The sequence below is a fragment of the Pelophylax lessonae genome, assembly GCF_965119305.1.
Source record: "Pelophylax lessonae genome assembly, chromosome: 7".
NCBI lineage: Eukaryota > Metazoa > Chordata > Amphibia > Anura > Ranidae > Pelophylax > Pelophylax lessonae.
In genome coordinates this window covers 33,894,404-33,911,557 of record NC_138774.1, presented here as the reverse complement: position 1 = coordinate 33,911,557, position 17,154 = coordinate 33,894,404, and the positions used below count along the sequence as shown (strand labels likewise).

At 46.1% G+C, this 17,154-nt stretch overlaps 1 protein-coding gene across 1 annotated transcript in view; it reads left to right on the top strand.

Moving 5' to 3' along the window:
• GABBR1 (gamma-aminobutyric acid type B receptor subunit 1) overlaps positions 1 to 16,846 on the top strand; it is a 330,834-nt gene extending 313,988 nt beyond the window's left edge. The window contains exons 23-24 of the mRNA XM_082263684.1: positions 14,641 to 14,784; positions 16,105 to 16,846. Of these exons, the coding sequence (XP_082119810.1) occupies positions 14,641 to 14,784; positions 16,105 to 16,332 (372 nt within the window). The 3' untranslated portion in view covers positions 16,333 to 16,846. The remainder of the gene's footprint in view (positions 1 to 14,640; positions 14,785 to 16,104) is intronic.
• The last annotated feature ends 308 nt before the right edge of the window (positions 16,847 to 17,154 follow it).

The following is a 17,154-nucleotide window of genomic DNA, read 5'->3' as shown; positions in this document are numbered from 1 at the left end:
CCCCAAAAACTTGGAAAGGTGGATCTCACACGTACCGACACAGACTATCCCGCAATTTAATTGATCCCCAAAGGTTTTTATTGAATAGCGGAATAGGAAATATGATCAAAAAAAGTGTATGTATCTCGCACGTACACAACCACACTAGGCCCCAATTACTATTGTTTGTACCCCTAAAAGGCTAGATGAGGAGTAGGGGGGGTATGGAACAGGCAGCACCCTCAAACCTTCAGAAGTATGAGATGAACCCCAACAACTTGGAAAGGTGGATCTCTCTCACACGTACCGACACAGACTATCCCGCAATTCAATTGATCCTCAAAGGTTTTTATTGAATAGCGGAATAGGAAATATGATCAAAAAAAGTGTATGTATCTCGCACGTACACAACCACACTAGGCCCCAATTACTATTGTTTGTACCCCTAAAAGGCTAGATGAGGAGTAGGGGGGGTATGGAACAGGCAGCACCCTCAAACCTTCAGAAGTATGAGATGAACCCCAACAACTTGGAAAGGTGGATCTCTCTCACACGTACCGACACAGACTATCCCGCAATTCAATTGATCCTCAAAGGTTTTTATTGAATAGCGGAATAGGAAATATGATCAAAAAAAGTGTATGTATCTCGCACGTACACAACCACACTAGGCCCCAATTACTATTGTTTGTACCCCTAAAAGGCTAGATGAGGAGTAGGGGGAGTATGGAACAGGCAGCACCCTCAAACCTTCAGAAGTATGAGATGAACCCCAACAACTTGGAAAGGTGGATCTCTCTCACACGTACCAACACAGACTATCCCCCAATTTAACTGATCCCCAAAGGTTTTTGATTAAATAGCGGAATAGAAAATATGATCCAAAAAAAGTGTATGTATATCACACGTACACAACCACACTAGGCCCCAATTACTATTGTTTGTACCCCTAAAAGGCTAGGAGTAGGGGGGAGTATGGAACAGGCAGCACCCTCAAACCTTCAGAAGTATGAGATGAACCCCAACAACTTGGAAAGGTGGATCTCTCTCACACGTACCAACACAGACTATCCCCCAATTTAACTGATCCCCAAAGGTTTTTGATTAAATAGCGGAATAGAAAATATGATCCCAAAAAAGTGTATGTATATCACACGTACACAACCACACTAGGCCCCAATTACTATTGTTTGTACCCCTAAAAGGCTAGGAGTAGGGGGGAGTATGGAACAGGCAGCACCCTCAAACCTTCAGAAGTATGAGATGAACCCCAACAACTTGGAAAGGTGGATCTCTCTCACACGTACCAACACAGACTATCCCCCAATTTAACTGATCCCCAGAGGTTTTTGATTAAATAGCGGAATAGAAAATATGATCCCAAAAAAGTGTATGTATATCACACGTACACAACCACACTAGGCCCCAATTACTATTGTTTGTACCCCTAAAAGGCTAGGAGTAGGGGGAGTATGGAACAGGCAGCACCCTCAAACCTTCAGAAGTATGAGATGAACCCCAACAACTTGGAAAGGTGGATCTCTCTCACACGTACCAACACAGACTATCCCCCAATTTAACTGATCCCCAAAGGTTTTTGATTAAATAGCGGAATAGAAAATATGATCCCAAAAAAGTGTATGTATATCACACGTACACAACCACACTAGGCCCCAATTACTATTGTTTGTACCCCTAAAAGGCTAGGAGTAGGGGGAGTATGGAACAGGCAGCACCCTCAAACCTTCAGAAGTATGAGATGAACCCCAACAACTTGGAAAGGTGGATCTCTCTCACACGTACCAACACAGACTATCCCCCAATTTAACTGATCCCCAGAGGTTTTTGATTAAATAGCGGAATAGAAAATATGATCCCAAAAAAGTGTATGTATATCACACGTACACAACCACACTAGGCCCCAATTACTATTGTTTGTACCCCTAAAAGGCTAGGAGTAGGGGGAGTATGGAACAGGCAGCACCCTCAAACCTTCAGAAGTATGAGATGAACCCCAACAACTTGGAAAGGTGGATCTCTCTCACACGTACCAACACAGACTATCCCCCAATTTAACTGATCCCCAAAGGTTTTTGATTAAATAGCGGAATAGAAAATATGATCCCAAAAAAGTGTATGTATATCACACGTACACAACCACACTAGGCCCCAATTACTATTGTTTGTACCCCTAAAAGGCTAGGAGTAGGGGGAGTATGGAACAGGCAGCACCCTCAAACCTTCAGAAGTATGAGATGAACCCCAACAACTTGGAAAGGTGGATCTCTCTCACACGTACCAACACAGACTATCCCCCAATTTAACTGATCCCCAGAGGTTTTTGATTAAATAGCGGAATAGAAAATATGATCCCAAAAAAGTGTATGTATATCACACGTACACAACCACACTAGGCCCCAATTACTATTGTTTGTACCCCTAAAAGGCTAGGAGTAGGGGGGAGTATGGAACAGGCAGCACCCTCAAACCTTCAGAAGTATGAGATGAACCCCAACAACTTGGAAAGGTGGATCTCTCTCACACGTACCAACACAGACTATCCCCCAATTTAACTGATCCCCAAAGGTTTTTGATTAAATAGCGGAATAGAAAATATGATCCAAAAAAAGTGTATGTATATCACACGTACACAACCACACTAGGCCCCAATTACTATTGTTTGTACCCCTAAAAGGCTAGGAGTAGGGGGAGTATGGAACAGGCAGCACCCTCAAACCTTCAGAAGTATGAGATGAACCCCAACAACTTGGAAAGGTGGATCTCTCTCACACGTACCAACACAGACTATCCCCCAATTTAACTGATCCCCAAAGGTTTTTGATTAAATAGCGGAATAGAAAATATGATCCCAAAAAAGTGTATGTATATCACACGTACACAACCACACTAGGCCCCAATTACTATTGTTTGTACCCCTAAAAGGCTAGGAGTAGGGGGAGTATGGAACAGGCAGCACCCTCAAACCTTCAGAAGTATGAGATGAACCCCAACAACTTGGAAAGGTGGATCTCTCTCACACGTACCAACACAGACTATCCCCCAATTTAACTGATCCCCAGAGGTTTTTGATTAAATAGCGGAATAGAAAATATGATCCCAAAAAAGTGTATGTATATCACACGTACACAACCACACTAGGCCCCAATTACTATTGTTTGTACCCCTAAAAGGCTAGGAGTAGGGGGAGTATGGAACAGGCAGCACCCTTAAACCTTCAGAAGTATGAGATGAACCCCAACAACTTGGAAAGGTGGATCTCTCTCACACGTACCAACACAGACTATCCCCCAATTTAACTGATCCCCAGAGGTTTTTGATTAAATAGCGGAATAGAAAATATGATCCCAAAAAAGTGTATGTATATCACACGTACACAACCACACTAGGCCCCAATTACTATTGTTTGTACCCCTAAAAGGCTAGGAGTAGGGGGAGTATGGAACAGGCAGCACCCTCAAACCTTCAGAAGTATGAGATGAACCCCAACAACTTGGAAAGGTGGATCTCTCTCACACGTACCAACACAGACTATCCCCCAATTTAACTGATCCCCAGAGGTTTTTGATTAAATAGCGGAATAGAAAATATGATCCCAAAAAAGTGTATGTATATCACACGTACACAACCACACTAGGCCCCAATTACTATTGTTTGTACCCCTAAAAGGCTAGGAGTAGGGGGGAGTATGGAACAGGCAGCACCCTCAAACCTTCAGAAGTATGAGATGAACCCCAACAACTTGGAAAGGTGGATCTCTCTCACACGTACCAACACAGACTATCCCCCAATTTAACTGATCCCCAGAGGTTTTTGATTAAATAGCGGAATAGAAAATATGATCCCAAAAAAGTGTATGTATATCACACGTACACAACCACACTAGGCCCCAATTACTATTGTTTGTACCCCTAAAAGGCTAGGAGTAGGGGGGAGTATGGAACAGGCAGCACCCTCAAACCTTCAGAAGTATGAGATGAACCCCAACAACTTGGAAAGGTGGATCTCTCTCACACGTACCAACACAGACTATCCCCCAATTTAACTGATCCCCAAAGGTTTTTGATTAAATAGCGGAATAGAAAATATGATCCCAAAAAAGTGTATGTATATCACACGTACACAACCACACTAGGCCCCAATTACTATTGTTTGTACCCCTAAAAGGCTAGATGAGGAGTAGGGGGAGTATGGAACAGGCAGCACCCTCAAACCTTCAGTATGAGATTGTGTTCACTGTACCCCACAAAGATTGAGTTCACTGCACCCCACAATGATTGTGTTCACTGCACCCCACAAAGATTGTGTTCACTGCACCTCACAAAGATTGTGTTCACTGTACCCCCCAAAGATTGTGTTCACTGCACCCCACAAAGATTCTGTTCACTGTACCCCACAAAGATTGTGTTCACTGCACCCCAAAAAGATTGTGTTCACTGCACCCCAAAAAGGATGTTGTTCACTGCACCCCAAAAAGGATGTTGTTCACTCCACCCCAAAAAGATTGTGTTCACTGCACCCCACAAAGATTGTGTTCACTGCACCCCAAAAAGATTGTGTTCACTGCACCCCAAAAATGATTTTGTTCACTGCACCCCAAAAAGGATTTTGTTCACTGCACCCCAAAAAGGATGTTGTTCACTCCACCCCAAAAAGATTGTGTTCACTGCACCCCAAAAAGATTGTGTTCACTGCACCCCACAAAGGATTTTGTTCACTGCACCCCAAAAAGATTGTGTTCACTGCACCCCAAAAAGGATGTTGTTCACTGCACCCCAAAAAGGATTTTGTTCACTGCACCCCAAAAAGATTGTGTTCACTGCACCCCACAAAGGATTTTGTTCACTGCACCCCACAAAGATTGTGTTCACTGCACACCAAAAAGGATTGTGTTCACTGCACCCCAAAAAGATTTTGTTCACTGCACCCCAAAAAGATTGTGTTCACTGCAGCCCAAAAAGATTGTGTTCACTGCAGCCCAAAAAGATTGTGTTCACTGCAGCCCAAAAAGATTGTGTTCACTGCAGCCCAAAAAGATTGTGTTCACTGCAGCCCAAAAAGATTGTGTTCACTGCAGCTCACACACAGAAAAATGGATGTGGATCACTGACACCTGCCTATCTCCAATCCCACACCACACAGCAATATCGATTGTAGTTTGTAGAACACAGTTTCCCTAAAATTCAGCAGACTCTGTCCCTAACAGGATTGAGAAGAGATCGTAGATCAGGATTGAGTGCAGATTCACCCCACCCCCCACACAGCAATATCGATTGTAGTTTGTAGAACACAGTTTCCCTAAAATTCAGCAGACTCTGTCCCTAACAGGATTGAGAAGAGATCGTAGATCAGGATTGAGTGCAGATTCACCCCACCCCCCACACAGCAATATCGATTGTAGTTTGTAGAAGACACTGACCCTATATAATTCAGCAGACTCTATCCCTAAAATGCCTACAACTCGCCCTGCCTAAACACTCCGACCTGTCCCTCAATTCTATCCGGACACAAATGGTTTTTTCCTGCCTATCTTTCCCTAATCAGCAGCCAGCACGTTGATGTGTGCTCTGTCCCTGAATCTAAGCAGCATAATGACGCCGCTGCGGCTGCCTCGAACTTATAAAGACTTGGTCACATGCTTCAGACGGCCAATCACAGCTACTGAGACATTTGCAGGCATGGCTGGGATGGCTTAAGGCACACCAGTTAAACGATTGTTGATTGGCTGTTGAAAGCCCGCCATGAAAAGAGCGCCAAAGCATGCAAAACCCGGAAATAAAACGACCGAACACGGATTTTTACCCGAACATACAGTAAAGTGTCCGTGTCCGTGTTCGGGTACAAAAAATCCAATTATTCGGTACGAACACGAATAATACAGTCCGTGTTCGCTCAACACTAGCTGTAACACAAGATCTTATTTTTAATTAGGCCGGATCTCCCAATTAAGGTTGTTTACACTAAACGAGGGACGGCCGTTCCTTTAGAGCTGCAGTTATTGACTTAGAAAGGGCTTAACCTCTCTGGTAACATTGAAACGTGTACCGGTGACACTTGCGCAGATCTTTTTACAGGTTGCAGTTGCCATGGTGACGGCTTATTCGCCTTTACCTATATCACATGGGTTATAAAGTAAATAAATAAGCGGGATTCATAGCTCCGCGGGGATCCCTGTAGCCAGGAAACCAGCAGAGAGGTCAGAGGTCGTACGGGCGCCCAGTGCATAGAAGTGCTATTTATAACCGCAGGGCAGTGTACGGTGCCGGCACCATGGGAACTTCAAGGGGGGTCATTCTTTGCCATGTTATAAGGCAAGGGGTCCCCGAACTTTCCAGTATTTGGGCAAATTTTTTCAATATTTAATAAGAGGTTACAATACAAACAGAGTTAACCACTTAAGCCCCGGAAGATTTTACCCCCTTCCTGACCAGGGCCTATTTTGCGATTCGGCACTGCGTGACTTTAACGGACAATTGCGCGGTTGTGCGATGCTGTACCCAAATGAAATTGACGTCCTTTTTTTCCCACAGCTTTCTTTTGGTGGTATTTGATCACCTGTGCGATTTTTACTTTTTGTGCTATAAACAAAAAAAGAGCGTAAATTTTGAAAAGATAACAATATTTTTCAAATTTTTTTATATGAAATTCCCCCCAAAAAAATGTAAAAATCTAATTTTTTTAACATTTTTGGCCAATTTGTTTTCTGCTACATATGTTTGGTAAAAAAAAAATGCAATAAGCGTATTTTGATTGATTTGCGCAAAAGTTATTGCGTTTACTAACTAAGGGAAAGATTTCTGTCATTTTTGGTGTTTTTTTTTTTTTTTAACGAGTAATGGCGGTGATCTGCGATTTTTTTTTTTTTTGCGGGACTGCGACATTGCGGCGGACAGATCGGACCCTTGACTGACATTTTTGACACTTTTGGGGTTACCAGTGACATTACTACAGTAATCAGTGCTATACATATGCACTGTTACTGTAAAAATGACACTGGCAGGGAAGGGGTTAACTTTATTAGAGAGCAAGGGGTTAAGTGTGTTCCTATGGGCGTGCTTCTAACTGTAAAGGGGTGTGGCTAGTGGTGTAACAACAGAGACATACGATCCTACATAGCAGGACCGTATGCAGGGCCAGATTAACGTAGGGGCTATTGGAGCTGCAGCTCCAGGCCCCTACCTTTATATAGGCCCCGGGTTGGCCATATTCACTGTTACCGCTCTTCTGTCACTTGTAAACACAGAAGTCTGGCTTCTATGTTCGATTCCCCTGGCAGCTCCCTCAGAACCTCCCCACACAGCATGAAGGCCGGACAAGGAGGGACAATTGCCGATGCATGGATGTGTTTATGGGCTTCAGAGACAGCATCCCATGTTGAATTAGGCATGCATGGCTGCACCCTTTCTCCTCTGAGTGCATGCCAAGGCACGGCCCTTAAGGCCCTTCAAAATCCTCAGCACCAAGCCCATGATGCTCTTAATCCGGCCCTGACCGTATGATCTCTGTTATTACACAGGGGAGAATGACAGGCGGCTTTGTTTACATTAGCCACCTGCCTTTCTCCCTCTCCACTGGGAGATCGCGGTTGACCGGCGGACATTGGGTCTGCCGGTCACTCGCGCGGACTGCTTAGGGAACAAGCGGGGGCGGAAGCGCGCCTCCGGCGGCCTCGCGCTCGCCCCCTAGAGCCTCACAGGCGAGCGACGTAGTACTATGTCACTTTGCCTGTGAGGGGCTGACTGCCGCAGTAAATAGGCGGTTAAGGCACATCAGGTAAAAATGAAGCAGTGCAATCTGACAACAGCATCAAAAACAGAGTTTCGTCAAAGGTTACAGCAGCTGTACAATGAACATAGTCAACTGGACCAGAAAGGTGGGGTCAGACCCCTCCCGGATGTGCATAGTAACAGACATATCAAATGTAACAAAGATTGGTGGATTGGTGGACAAGTAAGCAACCTCAGTTATACAAAACTTGTGAGTGTCAGGTACCAAGGTAGTACGGACAGACGGGCTCCTGTATAGAACAGGAGCAAGAAACAATAACTCCTAACCATGGAGTCAGTCAGGGAATGAACAAGCAGTCGAGATATAAGCTACAGAAGACCCCAGACTTGGGGAGAAAGTGCGGATACATATAGATGGGAGAGTAGGGGGAAGGTGGCAGGAACCACAGGGTGAAGAGGAGAAAAGCACAAGAGGGAAGGAAGAAGGGAGGAAGGGGGCAGGGAGGAAGCTGAAGGGGCTGGCAAGACCCGGGTCCCCAGGCCCATACCCCCTGCACCCCCGGAGCCCTAGCCGGAGACAGAGAGCTCTAGAAGGTAAGCATCCGTACACGCGAAGTAGTCCCACGGTCCCCATTTGTCCCGAAAAGCCTGTTCCCGAATATACAGAGTAGCCGACAAGTCTTCCATGTCCCGAAGCTCCTCCACCTTAGAAAACCATAAAGACCTCGTGGGTGCATCAGGCGATCTCCAGCAGGCTTTGGCAGCATTTAAAAGCTGAATAGTCAGAGAGGACTTGTATTTTTTAAATGGCCGTCGGGTGAGGTGCAGCAAACATGCTGCAGGATCATCCGCCACGTCCACGTTAGTAAGTTGTTTGATAACGCCGGCTACCGCTTGCCAAAACGGTTTCACCAGTGGGCATTCCCAAAAAATATGGAACATTGTCCCTGTGGCGTCATTACAGCGCCAGCATTTATCTGATACCTGCGGGAAACAACGATGCAAGAAAGATGGCACCCTATACCATCGGCTGAGGACTTTGTATCCCGTTTCCTGGATCTTAGTGGCGATAGAGGGTTTATGTGCAAAGAGGATCTTGTCTCTTTGGGTATTTGTGAAAGTGGTATGGAGGTCAGATTCCCAGTGAGCGAGAAACGGGGGAAAAGTCAGCGGGGGGAATGTTCAGCGCCACATAATCGACAGAAAGGGTGTGTCGCGTCGGTTCCCATCTGCGGCAGATCCGCTCCAGGTTGGTCAGTGGTCGAGAGATACTGGGGAGGCAAGGGCCCCCCAGAGGAAATACCGAAGCTGGAGACCCCGCCAAACGTCCAATGGAGGGTCCATGGTCCCCAACAACTCCCCGTGGGGTCTTACTGCAGGGTCTCCACCAGTGTCCCCATCAGAATCCCCCCTACATCTGAGTCCCTCCTTACTTCAGGGTCCCCATCAGAGCCCCCTTACATCAAGTTCCCCATTAAAGCCCCACCTTAAATTTGGGAGCGTATCAAAATTCCCATAAAAATCATCCCTTAATGCAGGGTCCCCACCAGAGTCTAGCAATGAGGACTGATTAATCTGATGGACCAGATCTCAGGCGAGGTCTACCAGCACGTGTATATGTGGAGAAGAAACTGTGGCCCCCAATTCTATCTGGATTTTCTACTGTGGGAACTATTTGTATCCAAGTGATTAATCAGTTGATGCTGTTGTTACGGTGGAAGCCCATCCTGATGTCCTTTGGCTCTTTATCCATCTATACATGCTGGTTTTGACCCACTAGGCGTAAGCTTAGGTGAGTCCATTTTATTCGGTAAGCCCCCCTCTGATATTGATGGTGGTTTCTGTGCACGAGTTTGAATATTCTCATGGAATAACGTTTGAAGATGCTGATGCTTTTCACTTCACATTTTGGACTCACCTTGGACTTTCTTTTATTTATTTGCAGTGATCAGCCAGTGTTATCATTGTACTATTTGGCTATATCATATGTGTGTTTTATATCAATTGTCACATAGATATTATTTATCTTTGCACTTTATATGCACTTTATTTTTCATTATTTACCAGCGCTGCACTTTATACATTTTCATTCTATATACAGGTTGCCATCTTTTTTGATTTTTATTGATTCACTTTAGCGCCTAGTCCCCCCCCCCCCCCCGTTTCCATGGTAGTACTGCACTATGGATGTGCCTTGCAGACCTTTTTAGCTGAAGTCAACCGGCCTTTTCCCTTTTGGAGAATGAGGAAGAATTTTTTTTCCCCTGCTGGAGCAAATTGGATCATGCTTTACTGGGGTTTTTCTTTGCCTTCCTCTGGATCAACTGTGGGGTATAGGATTATATATATGTGTGTGTGTATGTACAGTATATATATATACCGTATATACTCGAGTATAAGTCGACTTTTTTCAGCATGTTTTTTTTTACACTGAAAAAGCCCCCCTCGGCTTTTCTCTGTCACGGTCTCACTTACCTTTTCCCCGATCAATGCTCATGCGCCGCTGCTCGAGATAGCCTGTACACGTTTGGCTATTCCCGGGGAGACGGCGCATGCGCAATGACGTGTTGGCGCCAAATGGCACCATTTTTAAATGTAAGGCGGAAAGGTAAGTGAGACTCCTCTGCAGCCCCTGCATCTCTTTAGGAGATGCAGTGCTGTGGACATGGTACAGGAGATTCTCTGTATCTGCATCTCCTGTACCATCTGTGCCATGTCTATACCATCTGTGCCATATCTGTGCCATGCCTGTACCATCTGTGCCATGCATGTACCATCTCCTGTGCCATGCCTGTACCATCTCCTGTACCATGCCTGTACCATCTGTGCCATAACTGTGCCATGCCTGTACCATCTGTGCCATATCTGTGCCATGCCTGTACCATCTGTGCCATGCATGTGCCATCTCCTGTGCCATGCCTGTACCATCTCCTGTACCATGCCTGCAGCACTGCATCTCCTGTACCATGCCTTTACCATCTGTGCCATATCTGTGCCATGCCTGTACCATCTGTGCCATGCCTGTACCATCTCCTGTGCCATGCCTGAACCATCTGTGCCATGCCTGAACCATGCCTGTACCATCTCCTGTACCATGCCCACAGCCCTGCATCTCCTGTACCATGTCCACAGCCCCTGTTTTGGGTCTCGTGGTGGTCCAGTTGGGTCCAATAGCGGCTGCATTTCCCACCCTAGGCTTATACTCGAGTCAATACGTTTTCCCAGTTTTTTGTGGTAAAATTAGGTGCCTCGGCTTATATTCGGGTCGGCTTATACTTGAGTATATACGGTATATATATATATATATATATATATATATATATATAATCCCCTTCTTCTGCTTGAACTACATGGACTTGTGTCTTTTATTCAACCAGACTAGCTGTAACTATGTACAGTAACCACAGTGTGTCTCTAATGACTTAAAATGACCACAAGCGTATCTTTGACAAGACTTGGCACAAGGCAGCAACTGTTTCATTTTCTTTTCAAGAGGGAGTTTTTTTTTTTTTTTTCTACTTTTTTTTCCAACTCAGAATACAAATGTAAAATGCTGACACAAGCTTTATTGATTTTTGCAAAGTGTGATTTTTAATGATCCACTTTAAGTCAAACGAGTCTTTTGAGAAAATTGGATTCATGTGGGTTAGTTTAGTTGATGGCTCTCCTTTGTGGTCTGGTAGCCAATTAAGGACCATTTGCATTTTTAAGGTGCTTTACCACGCTTTGCGTTAGGGCAGCCCGGTGAAAATAAAGGGCTGCCGAGGCATTTTTGGACGTGTCACAAAATTTGGAATGCAATACAATGCAACAGACTATAGTGTGTTATCATTTATTAAAATAAATGGCGCCACAGTGCAGCATTCATGGAAAGTGCATCGCCGTGCATTGTGGTAGCAAAGATATAAATGGGCTAGTCAATTAGATATGTTCCCTAACTGTATGGCGTTTAGTTTGCTAAAGCATTGTGTATAAAAACAGTTGAATTTTTTTTTTATTTATTTATTTTTTTATGCAATGCTTGTTTTTCACCTATTTCGCCCTTCAACAAGTCTCAGCACTGCTGATCTCCTGCAGCCTCTTTGTAGCCACTTCTTGTCTCCAAGCACTCCAGAGATGGCTGCAAGGTATTTCTCCGGGCTGATTTACAGATGGTGACAACAGTGGACCATACCTGCCTAATGTAGCATCTGTAGGAAGACCATGGGACATGGTGACAACAGAGGAGAACAATTTGGAGATAGGGACAGAGTGTTGTCATCCTTTAACAGCAAGTGCCTGAAGAAGGACCTTCATGGCAGGACCACCAGGGATCTCCAAGCACTTCGGAGATGGCTGCATGGTATTTCTCAGGGCTGATTTCCAGATGATGACAACAGTGAAGCATGCCTGCCTAATGAAGCATCCATAGGAAGACCATGTGACAGGGTGACAACAGAGGAGAACAATTGGGAGATATGGACAGAGCGTTGTCATCCTTTAACAGGAAGTGCTTGAAGAAGGACCTTCATGGCAGGACCACCAGGGATCTCCAAGCACTTCAGAGATGACTGTATGGTATTTCTCAGGGCTGATTTCCAGATGATGACAACAGTGGACCATGTCTGGCTAATGAAGCATCTGTAGGAAGACCATGTGACATGGTGACAGCAGAGGAGAACAATTGGGAGATAGGGACAGAGCGTTGTCATCCTTTAACAGCAACAGAACAAGGACCTTCATGGCAGGACCACCAGGGATCTCCAAGCACTTCAGAGATGGCTGCATGGTATTTCTCAGGGCTGATTTCCAGATGGTGACAACAGTGGATCAAGCTTGTCTAATGTAGCATCCATAAGAAGACCATGTGACAGGGAGACAACAGAGGAGAACAATTGGGAGATATGGACAGAGCGTTGTCATCCTTTAACAGGAAGTGCCTGAAGAAGGACCTTCATGGCAGGACCACCAGGGATCTCCAAGCACTCCAGAGATGGCTGCATGGCATTTCTCAGGACCGATTTCCAAATAGTGACAACAGTGGATCATGTCTGGCTAATGTAGCATCTGTAGAAAGACCATGTGATGGGGTGACAACAGTGGAGAGCAGTTTGGGGATAGGGACAGAGCGTTGTCATCCTTTAACAGGAAGTGCCTGAACAAGGACCTTCATGGCAGGATCACCAGGAAATATCTTTAAGTAAGCTGTACGCAGCATAAGATTTTATTGATTGGGTTTTTATATAGTTTAAAGCTGATCCCTGGTCACAAAAACTTTCATTTAAATGTATTCCTCAATAGCCACAAAGGATACAAATGCACTTTGTATGCACTAAATTCCTTGGGAAACCCAGATATTACATGGTAAAGTCGACGTGACATCATCGCAGTGCTGTACATAGCCTGTGCAGAGAGCAGAGCTGTGGGAGGGGCCCAACAGGCTCCACCCACTACAGGCTGCCTAAAGAAAACTGCAGGAGGGGGCGGAGACCAGACCAGTCACCCTGCACAAGGAGAGAGAGAGACCAATTGTGGGAGGGGCCCAACAGGCTGCTCCACCCATTACATACTGCTGCAGAAAACCACAGGAGGGGGAGGAGACAAGACCAGTAACCCTGCACAAGGAGAGAGACAGAGCAGAGCTGTAGGAGGGGCCCTACAGGCTCCGCCCAATACAGACTGCCTGCAGAAAACTACAGGAGGGGGCGGAGACCAGACCAGTCACCCTGCACAAAGAGAGAGAGAGCACAGCTGTTTGAGGGGCCCTACAGGCTCCACCCACTACAGGCTGCCCTGAGATAACTGCAGGAGGGGGCGGAGACCAGACAGTCACCCTGCACAAGGAGAGAGAGCGACAAAGTATGGGAGGGGCCCAACAGGCTACACCCACTACAGAAAACTACGGGAGGGGAAGGAGACAAGACCAGTAACCCTGCACAAGGAGAGAGAGCAGAGCTGTGGGAGGGGCCCTACAGGCTCCACCCACTACAGACTGCCTGCGGAAAATGACAGGAGGGGCGGAGACAAGACCAGTCACCCTGCACAAGGAGAGAGAGCAGAGCTGTGGGAGGGGCCCTACAGGCTCCACCCACTACAGACTGCCTGCAGAAAACTACAGGAGGGGGCGAAGACAGGACCAGTTACCCTGCACAAGGAGAGAGAGAGAGCAGTGCTGTGGGAGGGGCCCTTCAGGCTCCACCCACTACAGACTGCCTGCAGAAAACTACAGGAGGGGGCGGAGAACAGACCAGTCACCCTGCACAAACAAAGAGAGCAAAGCTGTGGGAGGGGCCCTACAGGCTCCACCCACTACAGACTGCCTGCAGAAAACTACAGGAGGGGGTGGAGACAAGACCAGTCACCCTGCACAAAGAGAGAGAGCATCAGTGAGCGGTCTTTATTACAGGAAGAAAAAGTCTCACACTGGATGACTGCACAGATCTGGAAGAAATACACAAATCACACCGAGATTTAAGAAGAATACACCTGGTTCTTGTATTTACAGTGAACAATACTTGCTTATCCTGGAAGTTCAGCTTTCCTATAAGTGACATTTTATGGAATTTTTAAAATGTATAATATTTTCCACGGCTTCTTCCCAGCAGCTGCATAAAGGTTTTGTAGGGAGGTGAGGGGAAGGGTGGAGGAGCTGGGCCAGCACATACAGTAATTAGACACTCCAAAAGAGTAGGCTATGTAAGGAGGGGCTATGCTAGGGAATTGACTCTTCCTGAAAAAGTCAGAATTCTAGCAAGTTCAAAAGCACATTACAAGTGATCCAAAAATAATTTAGGAGAAGAAAAAATATTACAAGTGAGCATTTCAAATACTTGGTTTTAATGTTGATGACAGGATCTCTTTAAGCTCTATAAAAAAAAAAGTTGTCGTTTTTAACTGCATTTAGTTGACATGTGATCTTCTTCATGTCATTGTCCAGATGAGAAGACTTATCACCCGGGGAGAGTGGCAGTCTGAGCAGCAGGATACTCTGAAGACTGGATCATCCACCAATAATAATGAAGAGGAAAAGTCCCGTCTACTGGAGCGGGAGAACCAGGAACTGGGCCGGATTATCGCTGAGGTGAGCGACAGAACCGCACTACCCAAAAATACAGCCAAATCAAATCAAATGTAACTTTGATAAAATATATATATTAAAAAAAAAAAACGCTATTAATATAGAAAAAAGTGTAGCTAAAACATTTTAACCTCTTGCTGATGTAACACATATGTGACACAACAAAGAATGTAGGCTTAGGCGTCTATGGGCGGTGAAGGTTTCTGTGCTGAAAGCACGCTCACTGCATGTTCCCAACACAGTGACTGAGCTGTCAAAGACAGCTCTGGTGTCTAGTAATGATCAGGAGCCAGCAGGAATGTCTTCAGATCATGTGACCTCTGTGATACCCAATCACAGTGGTCAAGTGATCATGCAGACCTTCCCATTCCCTGGCTATAATAGCCCAGTCAAAGGGATGCCCAAGCTGGACGGGAAGGGATTTCAGTAAATAATGCCACAGATTATTACAGGACATGGTAAAGGAGAAGAGTCCTCCAGCAGGCAGACTATTAGACGACATGAGGGATAGTGAAGGAGAAGAGTCCTCCAGCAGAACATAGTATTTAGAAGACATGAGGGATAGTGAAAAAGAAGAGTCCTCCAGCAGGACAGAGTATAAGAAGGCAGGGCCGGCCTTTGGGGTGTGCGAGCTGTGCGGCCGCACAGGGCGCCATGGGCAACAAGGGCGCCGTGCGGCCATCACAGCTCGCAGAAGATGAGGCGATTCAGGCTGCCCAGCGGGAGGTAAGTGGCGACCACGGCCTGGACAGGGTTAACACAGGCCGTGGCCGTCGCTTACCTCCCGCTGTGCGACTGTGCCTCGGTCACCTACTGAGGCAGTCTGAGGCGAGCTGTGTATCACACACAGCTCAGCCTCAGATCCACGGTGTAATGGGGGCTCTCTGATGTGGGGGGCTCTGTGTGGGGGGGGGGGCTCTGATGTAAGGGGGCTTTTTGTGGAGGTTCTGTGATGTAAGGGGGGCTCTCTGATGTGGGGGCTCTGTGTAGGGGGGGCTCTGATGTAAGGGGGCTTTGTGTGGGGGGTCTGTGATGTAAGGGGGACTCTCTGATGTAAGGGGGTCTCTGATGTGGGGTCAGGAGAGGAGTGTTAGATAGTGGAAGGAACATAATCCTCCAGCAGCTCAGAATAATACAGGAGATGAGGGATAATGAAAGATCAGAGTCCTCCAGGAGCGGAGAGCCAGATAGTGCCCCAGTCTAATGCCCCATCATATGCGGATCCAATCAGAGGGCAGTAACATGTCACACATCTCTTTACAGATTTTTCATTCTGCCTTTTTAATTTTTATAATACTTGTTCATTCCCTTTTCTTCACATAGAAAGAAGAGCGGGTTATGGAACTGCGTCAACAGTTGCGCTCTCGCAGGAAGCAGTCCGTGACAGCTCGTGAAAACTGTTCTGACAATCACTACCCAAACTCCTCGGGGGCGGTCTCTTCTCTGTATCAACCCGGCCTCCCTCTTGCCAGGTGTTTGGTAGCCGAGGGAGGTGACAAGCTTGGGAGGAACAGCTGTGACGGGAGCATGGTTCACCTTCTTTACAAGTAGAGAAGTCACACCAACCAGCAGTTTCCCAGAAGGAACCAGGATGCTCTCTTTTACTGCATAGCTGTCAGTACACTGTGTGGCCTCTCCTTCTTTACCACCACTCTTCCAGAACGTGTCTTCCCAAGCCCATTTTTCTATGTTTCGCCCTTATACGTCTGTCTCTCATTGATCTCCCTTTTTCTCTCATGATCTTGATTCCAATTTTTTCCAATGTGTCTTGACATTCTCCTCTGTCTCTGTAATCTGGATCTCATATTGTAATCTCATATAATCTATGGCACTTTAAACTTCATATCAGCCACTAGAGCCCTCCTATTCAAGCACAAAATCCTGTCTCCACCGGAAGCCACACTTGTGAAGCCTTGAAACAATCCCCCTAACATTGGCTTCTCCCCGCAGGGAACAGTCATGATCTACCACCTGGAGTAATCTGCACCCACTGCACTTACAATATGTTTTCTAAACTGTGATTGGCTATTGCAATAAATAAACAAGAGATAATTTTTATTGTTCAGTCCCTGGTCAGTGTGTTTTCAGTGAACCCGAAAGGGGGTGTTTGTTTGCTAATCAATGATCTACTGCAGCCTTTCTCAACCTCTTTACCCCAGGGGGACCATTCAGATACTTTTTGGGTCTCAGGGATCCCCTGATAAAATCAATTCATTCGAGTCTATGGGAAAACGCCCCTTACATTGATAGTGGTAAGAATGCCTCCCCTTACAGTGGTGGTCATAATGCCCCCTTTAGAGACAGCTAAAAAGATCTGTGGCATCATGTCCCTAGCTCTGGAGGCACCTTCAAATGGGAGGTCAGTAGGCACCC